Genomic DNA, 12,983 nt, shown 5'->3' with positions numbered 1-12,983 from the left:
TTTCAGATTCTAGATCTCCCTCTCTCTGCCCCTCCCCCACACCCGCTCTGTCTCTCAAAAGTAAACATTAAAAATATATATATATATATATATAAAAACAAAGGATTGGCCTTGAGCCTCTTCTTTCTAATACTCTATGAATAAATCAGCTTTCTTCAGGAATGGTGGTTTGAGAAGCCCCACTTGCAACCATCCTTGCAGAGTCTGGACTGATAGTCTGATGAAAAGGAAAATACCAATTGTACCACTGCAACAATGGGAAACTTAAGTCAGGAAATTTTTTAAATTCAAGTACCATCTTAGCAGAATTGAGAGAGTCAGCCATTAATCACTTAATGTGACTAACTCAATTTAATTGGCCTTCTAAACACCTAGCCAAGAACGCAAAAGAATTACCATTTGTACTGGGGAAGGAAGACAGAGGCATGGTGAACTCTGTCCATGGACATCTGGACGTCGAGAGGGCAGCAAAAGGACCCACGGTACTTCAGTAGGATAGGACAAGACAAGGAAACAGGGTCCAGGACTAGATGCTGGAATTCAGTCAAAGACAGTTTTTTAAACAGGTTGTACTTCTGATTTAGTACTACTGACCAACAGCCGAGCCAAAGCAAGTATTTACAGTGAAAATCAGGCATGCAGCTCAAGGTTGTAACCGTAAAGCAGAATACCATACAAGCGGAAACAGTCTATGTACATAATGTCATGTAAGACTACTGTAGTTTGAACACATGCAACTGTGAATCCAGCTGTACCTGTCACTATTAATATCATTCTTTTATAACCAAAGATGGATATGGAATGTTGTCAAAGTTTTACACAGTTTGCCTGTGTCTACTAGTATAAAGAAGCAATCAGAAGTCGTCTGCAAATAACATTGAGAACACAACCATGGAGAAATTTGTAGTTCTTCCTGCTCTAAAACTGTTCAATTATAAAAGTACTTTTTCTAGTAAGAAAAGGGAATCATTGCTTACTATTAAAGGTTTGAACACTTCTTGATTTTTGGCCCAAATTGTTTGTTTGAATTTCAAATGAATGGAACCTAGTCATTGAAGAGTCTTAATAAAGCATCTGACGACCATTTGCCATAGGTAAGGTGACCCTCTTGTGAATGGGGCCAGTATCTGCCTTAGAAGCTAACTGTGTCACTTGACTTTTACTATAGTCATTAGGTTTTAGAGTATACGTTTTAACCCAGTTATATTGTAGTCATGTATTAAAATATAATAAGCTTTGCAAAGTAAATGTTTCTACACAAGAATGATGGACTACCTGTAAAATGCCAATCATACATAAACAAGGATCACAGTTATTCACTTAGCCTATGTAAAGTCTACACATTAGATTTTCTGCCAATAATACCTTTTCTTGGCCAACTTAAAAAGTACCTATATAGTTTATGTCTCAGGAACTTTAAGTCAGAAAATAGGAACTGAAGAACAATTACCATTTTAAATATTTCCTTTGGACTAATGTTCACACAACATATGCATCTCTGACATTTCAGCTTCTAGTAACATGGGCCCTTAGATTCATGAATCAAGAAAAGATAAGCCAGAGGGCTCCGCGGGAGCTAATAACGAAAAGCCGAATGGGGAAATGGAACTGCTCAAGGTATAACTGGTTAATGGTGATGCCACATATTAATCATTCATCGTTCTTTTCTACACACACATTGAAAATATGAGAGTGCATATTTCTAGGGAACTTAAAGCAACTGACATACTTCTCAAAATCAGAAAAGCTTGAAAAAATCCTATTCCTAAATATTGTCAACTATGAGTATTATCTTACTGTTAAAATATTCTCATGGGAATAATTTTAAAATTATAATTTCCAGAAGACTAATAACAGGAGAAAAAAATTATGTCTAAATAGGTATAGTTCTTCCTATAAAGCTGATCAATATGGTACTCTACAAATTTACAAAATTTTTGATACGGAATACCTAAAATATGTAGACGTGTTGCAGTGTCTACACATGTATTTTTCTGTTCTTTCTGAATCCTGAGGCAGAGTCAGCCTTCTCCACTTAATACTTTTTCACACTGAAACCATACAGCAATACTAGTTTTTGAGTAGCATTCCCTTTTAGTTCCACTACTTTAACGTGGTAGGACATGCCCTGGACATAAAGTCAATAAAGCGAGAAAGAAGTGTTTGAATCTTTGTACTCGAACTCTTCGTAGGAAAAGTGTTTTGGGGGGCAATGGAAACAAATCATTCTCAGACAAAAAACAAAAACAACACCCTAGTTTTTAAGATAGTTCCTAATGTCCAATATAGGATATAGGATATAAGATTCTAGACTCCAACTATTCAAATTTATATACAATTACAGTACTCTGGAGAAGTACAGAGAAATACTTTTAAAAAATACAGGTATATAAATTAAAGAAACTGGTATTTAAAAGATTTAATACAAGGAGAAAAGATACTGTATAGTGGTACCAATTCTTAATACAAATTAGTAAGCATAGTTTATATAATTTCAAAAGTTATTCACATTATTGCTAGATACCACAGTTGAATGGAACAAGTTCTTGACACACATTAAAACTTGTATAATTTCAGGTTTATAAAAACAAAAATTTACACAGAGGCCATTCAGAAATTTAGAAAGTTTTAAAATGCATGGAGATATGTACAACCAAAAGGGGGGGGGGATATGTATATTTGTATATATTTAGAAGAAATATGTTAATCTGATTCAAACTTACATGTCGCATTCTCAGTCAAAAAAGTATACATTAACTGGACTGAAAGCAAACTAGTGGATAGAAACAGTACTAAATACGTCATCCGTTTCTTAGCAATAGTAATCTGTTCTAAGTATCAATGGGGTATTTAAACACCAGCTTACTTTTAATTCTAGAACTTCTGCTTTCTTCCAAAAACTTTTCAGAAACATATATCCATTCTACAATTATGTTAGATTGGGAGAAGTATTTTCCTTAGAAATTTTTAAAAGGAGTATTTCCATACTTTTCTATAGAAGATTTGACAAACAATAAAAAATAACACAAGTAAGGCCATTATTATCATCTTGATCAAAAATATACACAGATTGTAATGCTACTATATTTTGTGATCCTGAGCTCTAGTAACCATTAGGTGCATGCATACCATTCATTATTTGTCTATTCTATTAAAAATAATTTAATACTGCCTTACTACCTCTGAAGACAGAAACACTTTCAAAATTTGTTGATAGGTCTTCATAACGTAACAGATATTTCTGCTGTAAACAGAGCATTAGGAATTGTATGGAAAAGGATATGTTAGATTCCAAAAAGCTATTAAAGAAAACTTACTATTTTAAAATAATAACTATTTTAAATTTTAAAAGGAAGAAAAATAATACAAAGAGTGTGCTTGGAATAGATAAGTAGAGGCTTACAAAAGTGTTCTTCTATATTATGGAATTAATAAATAGAGGACTGTGTGTGTACCTTGGTGATAAAATAAAAAAGGCTGGCCACTTTTTATGCTAAGTTCAAATGTATTTTTTCGATAATACAAAAAAGTAATCCTTGAAAATCAGAATACATAACAGAAAAGAGCACAATAACTTAAGTATTAAACATCTGTATGAAATAACTGTTGCAAAGTTTGACAAAAATGCACACTTAGAACATGCGGTTATTTAAAAAAACAAAAACAGAAAAAAAAAAAAAAAAAAAAAAAAACAAACACCACACGATTCTGTAGAACCAATGTTATGTCACCACCAGGAGAGCACCAAGCAAGGCACCATTGGAAAGACAACATACTTGGAAAGTCTCTATAAATAAAGTGAATGCTAATCTGGTCGAAAAATCGGTGTCTTTGGTAAAAATTCTATGAGGATGACCTGTAGAGGGAGAGAAAAAAGTTTTAAAAAGATTTAAGTACATTTTTATCTCAAAAACTTTCAATTCTAGTCCGTCGCTCACAGCAATTTTGCTGCCTCTGAAGGAGAATGCATGCATGCGTGACAAGAAAAGGGAGCCAGAGCTAGCAGTCATGGGATGAGAACTGGACTACATACCAAGTGTTTCATACTCTACCCATCTATTTAATCCCAACAACTTTTCTACGAGGCAAGTATTAGCATCTCATTTTACAGATGAGGACAGCGATGATCCACCAAGTATAACATCATGGACTGTGGAGTCACTACTTGAACAAAGGGCTACCTTAACTCCTAAGCCTTGCCCTTTCTACTGCACCACGTGGTTGCAGCCAACCCAGTATTTATTTCTTCAGGCTTCCTCTTTTGTACCTAACCCAGTTCCATGGGTCTTTAGGTTCTAGATTTGCTCTCACTTTACTGCACCAGGATATGTGGATCTCTTGATAAAGGATCTCTTAATTTTTTTAGAAGCCCTTTTCTTCCTAGGTTAGCAAAATTAAAGGTCAAATTTGTTCCAAAAGACCTTTTACTAGGAAAAACAAAAACACAGTAACACAGAAAAACACAAGTTGACTAGAGCTAATTTTTATTCCAATCTTGAGCTGCTTTAAATTACAATCAATTCTTTCCCTTGTTCCAACTCTGTATGAAATAGATGCTAAACAAAACATTACTTGAACAGCTTCCAAGTTTGGTCAACTCCTCATTTTTTCTTTCACAAACTTGTCCTGATGTAACCTCCAGGTTTGGACACTCTTGTACATTTAGCCAAATAGGCCAGAAACATTCATTTTCACTATTCATTTCTCTTGACTTTTGATCTGCCTCAATAAAGAAGGCTCTTCCACATACAGCTCAAAAACATTCCTCCACTACTTTGGTTATCTCATACTAATAAGCCTTAGGTGCCACTCTCTGACCTGTTATTTGCTGACAAAATGTCCACTAGCTTCCTGTCTAGCTTTCTTATTTGAGCTAGATTCCCCTGTTTCTCAGTTTCCTCATATTAAATAAAGGGACTGGACTAGATGACAAAATTCTGTGCAGCTCTAAGATCTGATGATTAAACTACCTGATTTGAGGTTTAACAACTTATGAGTCAACATTCAATAAATACTTCTATATTTCAAACATGTCCTCATCAAGCAGTTTTTATAATTTCAGGTCTTAGGTGTAGGCATTACATTACATACTACAACTACGGAATACAAAATAAAAGCTATCTTTGACTACATGTCAATTATTATTGGTTTTCAAAAAATATATCCTAGAAACTCTTTTCCTTCAGAGTCACACACAGAAACTGGCCACAGAAACTGCAATATTTCTTCTATTGCATCTGGATAAAAGTTGGTATCAAGTTTATTTTTTTCCAGATTGTCCCCAGTATTCAAAATATAACCGAGGAGAATTCTTTTCTTTTAACTAACAAATGAAATTTCTGTAAGTTAAAGAAAAGTTAAGGTCAAAGAGAAAGCTGTGGTAAAAAAGCCCAATTCGTTAGAAAAACAAAGCACTCTCTTCTTACTAATTATTGTGCTATCTTAACTTTTTAAAATTATTTCTTAGGGAGTTTTTGAAATTATGTTATTCCACCATGCGACTATCACAAATGACACGTACTCTGAGAAAATTTAGAAAAAAATACATTTTGTAGCAATTTTTCTGTATTTTTCCTTGTTTAAAAACAAAATTTGTATTTTTAAGTAATCTCTATACCCAACATGGGGCTTGAACCCACAACCCCGAGATCAAGAGTCCTATATGATCTACTGACTGAGCCAGCCAGGCATCCCTGTTTTTTTTTCCTTTTTACTACTCTTCTGGGTATCTTCTATGATGGTGTAAGAATAATATGGCTTTAGAGGAAAAGTGTTTATCTAAAAATTTGTAATAAATTAAACTATTTTACAAACAAAGCACATAGTTCAGAATGTTTTGGAAGGTTTAGTAAATTATTTTTAGTTAATAAAATATGTCATAAAAATAAGCATGAATATAATGAGTACATTTTATGAATGGATGACTTTCTTATAGCTCTATCTGGAAATAACAGCATTGGGAATAACTTTTATGTTTTACTTTAAAAAAATTTTTTTTTCCAACTTTTTTTATTTATTTTTGGGACAGAGAGAGACAGAGCATGAACGGGGGAGGGGCAGAGAGAGAGGGAGACACAGAATCGGAAACAGGCTCCAGGCTCCGAGCCATCAGCCCAGAGCCCGACGCGGGGCTCGAACTCCCGGACCGCGAGATCGTGACCTGGCTGAAGTCGGACGCTTAACCGACTGCGCCACCCAGGCGCCCCTATGTTTTACTTTTGAAAGTCAATTTAGAAATTCACTACTATTTGGGTTTACAAATATAGCAAGTATTTTTTCACAAAAGCCTTTAAATCTACATATTCATCCCTCCTCACAAAATACATAAACTCTCTTACCATCATGAGAGCACAAGACCAACATTTTCACAGGTCAATCTCAAAAGGAGTTATTGGAATGTACTTTTTTTAATAAAAAAGTATCAAGTGACTTTCACATCATCATAAATTAACATGTCTGATATACTAACTAATGATAAAATCTACATTTTTGATTCACTGAAAAGACATTTTTAAGACGTCTTTTCTGTTCAAGGTTAGAAATGGGATTTGACTGTATGATAATGAAAGAAAGGGAAAACGCTACAGAGAAAAATGATTTTATGATAATTTGCAACTATTTAAGCACTGTTTTAATCAATCTCTTATCCATACACACACTCTCTCACACATGCACACACAAATCTATACTATCTATGATGGCTGTACGGTTTCAAAGAATAGACAAAATTTGTCAGAAATGTGCCTGGTACTTCACAAAGACTAGGACTTTAATTTTCAACAGTTAACCCTTCACAAATCTTTTTCTTTCAGTATAACAACCTTTCCATATTTCAAATAAAGCACTCGAGCTCAAGGGAGAGTAAATAAAAATTCATGATTTTCTACAGCATTTTCAACTTTGTACAAGGAAAATCGCTCAAGTAAAATCAAGGAGTCAGTAAGTTAAATCCCATACTGAATAAATTTTCAAACTCATTGTATACATGCACCACTTAGATGTCTTTTAAAGAATACAGGATGAGCAACATCTCACCTCCTGCTTTCCCTCTAAGTTAATTTTTACAAAACAATATTCTAATAACATTTTTAAAGATTCTTTAAAGGCCACTGAGGTATGGGCAGTTAAAATCTATAAAGGCTAAAGGTTTCTTAAGCTCCAACGGCTTGGTTGAAAGGTTTTCTTCCATACTTGGAAACTTGATTAGCATTATATAAAAAAGCCATATCTGACTTGCTGCGTAACCAAAGTTGTGGTTATTCTTTATACAGCATCTAAAATTTCACACTCCATCAACACATGTTCAGGCTATTTTATCTTGGCAATTAATTTATTATTTTTCAGAACACAGTGAAGCCTTGTTCTCAAGTCATTCATAACTTTATAAATCAGTCCTGCACATGAAACCACGCATCTGTGAACCGTAGAAAATCCTTGCACTCAGGAGATTAAGCTCCTGACACCTTTGCTGATTAATAATCATGGAAAGAATAAGATCAGAAGCAAAATAAATGATCATTTAATAGAGAAACTCACAAAACAGCCCTTTAACTTACATATTCCATCATGTTATTCGTTTCACATTTCCTTTTGCTCAGTCTCCAGTGCAAGCACAGCTAGACAAGTGGGAGAGTAAAAGAAGAAAAATGAGCTCTGTTTTATTGCAGCGCACAGACTAACCCATTTGTCCACCTTTCATATTTTTAGTTCAACAAAAGCATCTGTTTCCATACTGTGCAATTCAGACCCCAACAGTACGAAGCTGCTCCCTGCGGTACTCACCTTGTGGTATAACCTATTGTTTTCCCATTCTAATAACTTCTCAATCGATCTTCGTGTCTGGAAGACAAATGAGAAAAAAGTTTACTCTTGACTGGTTTTAGAAAAACTTTGTTTTGCAGCTGTTTTTTGTGTGAAAAGGAGAGAGGTAAGAAGACAGTGACTGAGTACATGGTAGTCTAGAACACTTTCAGCATTTTCGTACTGCATAGTAACCTGACCAGAAGGAGTACTCTATTTTAATAAAGATATGGCTTTATTCTCTAGCACTGTATCTTTCTTAAACCATTTCAAAATTACTAGCTTCTGGTTTAAAACTGTCAACGTCTAAAAAGCTAATGTAATCTACCAAGTGATGTACATTTTAATCCCCGTTTCTTTGAAAAATATTTTTGCGGTATTTAGTGATAAAAGTTCCTTCATATCGATTTTAAAACAAGTTATCTAAATATCAGTTAACAAAATACAAAAGATTTTAGGGTAAAATCAAAAAGAAAATAATTAAAAATTAATAAAAAAATCAATCAGCTATCAAAACAAACTTTTACACCACACTTAAAAATAATATCCAAATTTAAAAGCTAGTTTATTAATTATTCCACAAAGATTTTCAAGCAGAGGCAAAACTGTATACAAACCAACAAAAGTGATTATTAAAATCAAAATTTTAAATCAATACTACTAGCTGCTCAAGGAATCAACTGAAAAATTTATGTTTAAGTTCCCTTGATTTTTGCAATATACACCATGCAGCATGAAACGTGTCTTGCCTGGACGTGTGAATAAAGGAGAGGATAATTCATGATGCCAGGTGTTAGGATGAGACTGACACAGCTGCAGGTGCAAAAGGGACGGTGCTGCCACCAGAAGCAACTGCAACTTGGTGCAGCTGCAGCTTCCTTGCAAGGGAAGGAAAAAAAGCACCCAGCGCTATTAATGTGCACAACTAAATGCCTACCAAGAATCAAATATGAAAATCTGCATGTCAAGCAAGGATGAGCAAGGTGAAAAATTGTTGGGATCAAGCTGGTTTTCAATAGTTTGTCACAGAATAAATGGTTAATATTTAAAGTATATACAGTAACCTAAGTTACCACATTACCTTTTAGCATGTTGTACATACTAACGTTACACTAGTCACATAGGTGCCAATTATAATTCATAGCTACCAATGAGTTACCCACTATTACTATTTTCTCCAAGCTTATGTCCTAAGAATCAGAAAATCACCTAACTCAGAGCAATAATACGCCAATGACTAATTTATTACATTACTTTTTTTTTTTTTAACAGTTGTGTGGGTTTTTTTTTTTTTTTTTGGCAAGAATTTTAAAGGAAAAAAAGTGCCCTTGTTAACAATGATCAGCAGACCTCACTTGTTTCTTTGTAAAGATAGCCTTTTAGAGGCAGCTCTCCTTTTAAATGAAAATAGGGCAGCAGTTATGGTCACACTTTTTGTTAATTTAGTTGCCAGTCAGCCCCAAATCAAAAGAAAATAAGGCTGCAGAGTGTAATTAACATTCAGTTCAGTCGTTTTGTCCCTTGTCTAGCCCCCAAGCTTTGTTAAAATTGCCATCTGAATGCTGAAGGCTGTAGGGAAATCGATTTGATTCTAATCGCACCATGAAAAGAACATGATCTAACTGCTTTCAGCCCTCCGTAAATCTGTACTAGGTCTTTAGCACAATGCAACTTCCAATTTAAAAAGCACTGAATGTCTCGTCAATGACTTTGTGAAGAAAAAAGAACAAGGAGCAGACATAAAAATTCCAATAGTTGTTTAAGCATTAAAGTTCATTTGCATCACAGCGAACCTGAAAAGGGCTGACCTCTCAAACCGCCTCTCAGGTCTATGAAGTTGTAGCCTTGACAAGCTCACATTGACAGAGCTCATTGACTCTGAAAGGCTACTCTATCAATGGTGAAAAATGGCAATAGGTTCTACTCTGAGCAGGCATCTGCCTGCCCACCCGCTGCTAAACCAATGGCAAAACCGATTCAAGACCTGAATCTACCTTGTAATCTTCCTTTCTAGGACTTTTTAATAATAGATTAAGATTACTATACAATTTGAGGTTTTACTTTTACTGATGTTTAAAACTGGGGGAGGAGAATGAAATAACTAGGGAGGAGAGAACAAGCTTTCCGAGTCCGTTGTTTTCTATCAATGTATAAAAAGTAAAAGCTTAACATTACATTCAGTAAATATTCATTGCGCAAAAAAAAAAAAAGTGTAGATACCATCAACATCATTTCATCACAAATTTAAACCTATGCTATACTATAGCGAGAATGGATCTCATTAGGAATGGATCTCATGGTGTATATGATGCATACAAAATTAATTTAGAAACTTGAAAGTAGTTACTTTAAATAACTGACATCAACTAGCAGTTTTTGGATAAAAGGTAAATTACAAAGTATGAGCCTGAAATTCCAAAATATTTATGTAGGAATTCTGAATTGACTCTTTGCCTCTAATTAGGAGTTTAATGATAGGGTTTGGTATAATAATTGTATCTTACGACATTTAAGAATTCTAAAGCAAACAAACCCTGGTATGCCGTATTCTGAATAAGCATCTAAATATAAAATATTTCTACGTACTTGACAATCTGGAGAAAAAAATGTGAATTAGCAACATCTAATCTTGCGATAAGACTTCTTTCCTGCTTGACAGGTGAAAAAAAGCACTTGCACGTGCAGCTTAATTAATCACTGCACTTGACATCTCAATGATTTACAGTGAGGAGCAGGTGAGAACATACAAAACCAGAAAGGAACCCTTGATCTAAGTGGAACATTTCTAGGACACTAAGGTGACAAGTATATAGATTCTTAGCAGTCATTTAAAAAGGAGAAAGAAAGAAAGAAAGAAAGAAAGAAAGAAAGAAAGAAAGAAAGGAAGGAAGGAAAAAGGGAGCAAGAAACTGTGCCACAAATGATTTGTTAGTAACAACAAAAGCTCAAATTAAATGGAAAAATAAAGCTTTAACTACCAAGAATGTTTAATATTCTGTACTTATTTTAGCTAACAAAATCAAAATATATTTTCAAGATCAAATACAACATCAATTTAGCAAATATTGAAAAAATATACATCTCAGCATTTGTAAAAGCTACTTAAAAGTCTTTAAACAGGAAGAGAAAGCACCTCATAATTGCAGTCACCTAGAAATCAAAGTTAAGAGTTTATGTCCACAGTGTTGTTAGATAGCTATTTCTAAAGAAATATAAGATTTAACACTGCCAAACTCTATAATTACTACTAGACAAGCAAACCTAGCCATATAAAAATTTGTTCTTGATTTTTTAAAAGTTTGTATCAATCACCAAATTCAATAATTAAAGCAAACTAATGTGCATCGAAAAAAATTAGTATGTACAGGATCTGTCAACACAAAATACCAAAAAAAAAAAAAAAAATCCTTTTTCAGTATTCTAGCCCACTGGATTTCTAAAAATAAGTCATCTTATTAAAAGAATTTGGTGCTTATGAAAAGCACCAGATTGATATTCATGGGAACCAAAAATCTTCTTCTATTTAACTGAAAAGAACAGGGGAGAGGGCAGTGCAGGCTTCAGTGCAAGCTTCCCTACAGTGGGCCTTAATCCTTTTCAGCGTTCACACCCTGGGGGTGAGAGGACAGGTTAGTGGTTCTTTACCAATGAATCCTCGGTCCGGCAGCATAAGATGATCAACAAAAATCTAATTTTATCATGGATTCTTAACAAAAAGGACCAAGACCACCAACTCACACCATGCAAGCAAAACAAGTTTTTAAGGGAATAATGGCATGCCAGTAACCTGGTCTGTAAGGGGACAGCTCCAAGAACCTGGACTCCCACCTATCTTCCTTATCACAAAGCTCACTTTAACTCTTTTTTCACACATTTCTTCAACACCTTGTTAATTCTATTTCTGTCACAGGTGAACTAACTCTAATATAGCCATATGGCAATGTTAAAGTAAAAAATAATAGAGATTCAAAAACATTGCAATTCTAAATAAACTTATTTAATAAACAGACTTTTAAGTAACAAGTAGTAATAACAGAAGGATAGAAATTTTGGCTTCTATTTCTATTACCTTTGAGACCACTTTTTTGAGAATTGTGAAAATAAGTGAAAACGTGAAAATCTTAAGAGAAGTAAAATGGCCTGGACAATTCACAAAATGGCTAACTAAATAATGATTAATAAAAAAATTTACAATAGGTATGACATGTTCCTATCAATTTCCAAAGAGGCATCTAAATAAAGTAAGCTTACAATAGTAAAATACCTATGAGGCACCTAGAAATAGTAAGTTAGCACAATTGAAAATTAGGGTTTCCTGAAAATTCAAATTGGACTCATTATGAAGCATTTTTGTCATTTTTTTCTAAATATCATTACTTCCTAAGGAATAAATTACTACTCCCTATAAGCAAATTATGTGCCAGTAGATCTAAATAAGTCATTTAGGGCAGCAAGAAATCCTCTAGAAAACCTTGAGCATGTTACTCCTCTACTTTGCTGCAAGTATTACTTAATAGCATACTCAATTACCAACGATTCATTGATCACAATCAATTGTTTAAAAAGTGGTTTTTCAAAAAGTGGTTTTCTAAAAGTTGCTAATACAATCAATGGAAATCTCATGAATTTTAAAGTACTTTAAAGCCAAAGAAAAAAATGCTAAATGTAGAAGCTGTAACAAAATTTCTCTGAAATTTTCCCAAAGAAATGGCATTCTTACCAGTCTTTAAAACATAAAGATGCTAAGATATGTTAATAAGATGTATAAATAAAATATCTCACGAATAACTATTTATAAAAGTTCAGCTATTGAAACTTCAAATTTATTTGAATAAGATTAATTTATAACATCACAATATCAATTCTTATTTAAATTCAATTTCTTATTTAAAACAAGTTTTAATTTTAAACTCCTAAATTTATAATGCATTAAGCTTTAACTAGAACAATGCATGAATATATGCAAAATCTTATTTTTTAAAGTATTTTAAGTATTTTTCAAGAACTATACTTTCTTTTAACATCTGTGCAAATTCAAATTGCTAAAATAAGTGACACAGAAATGTTTTTAGCTGTAATTCATTAGAAACCATATAAAATTTTAAATGAATTATTTGAACAAGAGAAAATTACATGATACACCTCTATTCGGAATTAATATAAGTCTTATATTGTACTATGTG

At 33.5% G+C, this 12,983-nt stretch overlaps 1 protein-coding gene across 2 annotated transcripts in view; it reads right to left on the bottom strand.

Annotated features, from left to right (window-relative positions):
- The window catches only part of CHIC2 (cysteine rich hydrophobic domain 2), a 56,586-nt gene continuing 43,603 nt past the window's right edge, over window positions 1-12,983 (bottom strand). The window contains exons 4-6 of one of the 2 annotated variants that reach the window (XM_047854891.1): window positions 7,783-7,839; window positions 7,557-7,616; window positions 1-3,856 (exon numbers count right to left, since the gene is read on the bottom strand). In XM_047854891.1, coding sequence (XP_047710847.1) covers window positions 3,806-3,856; window positions 7,557-7,616; window positions 7,783-7,839 — 168 coding nt within the window. In that variant the 3' untranslated portion in view covers window positions 1-3,805. The remainder of the gene's footprint in view (window positions 3,857-7,556; window positions 7,617-7,782; window positions 7,840-12,983) is intronic. The other variant, XM_047854890.1, reaches the window with a different exon arrangement.

This window comes from Prionailurus viverrinus, chromosome B1 (genome assembly GCF_022837055.1).
Source record: "Prionailurus viverrinus isolate Anna chromosome B1, UM_Priviv_1.0, whole genome shotgun sequence".
Taxonomy (NCBI): domain Eukaryota; kingdom Metazoa; phylum Chordata; class Mammalia; order Carnivora; family Felidae; genus Prionailurus; species Prionailurus viverrinus.
This window is presented reverse-complemented; position numbering and strand designations above follow the sequence as displayed.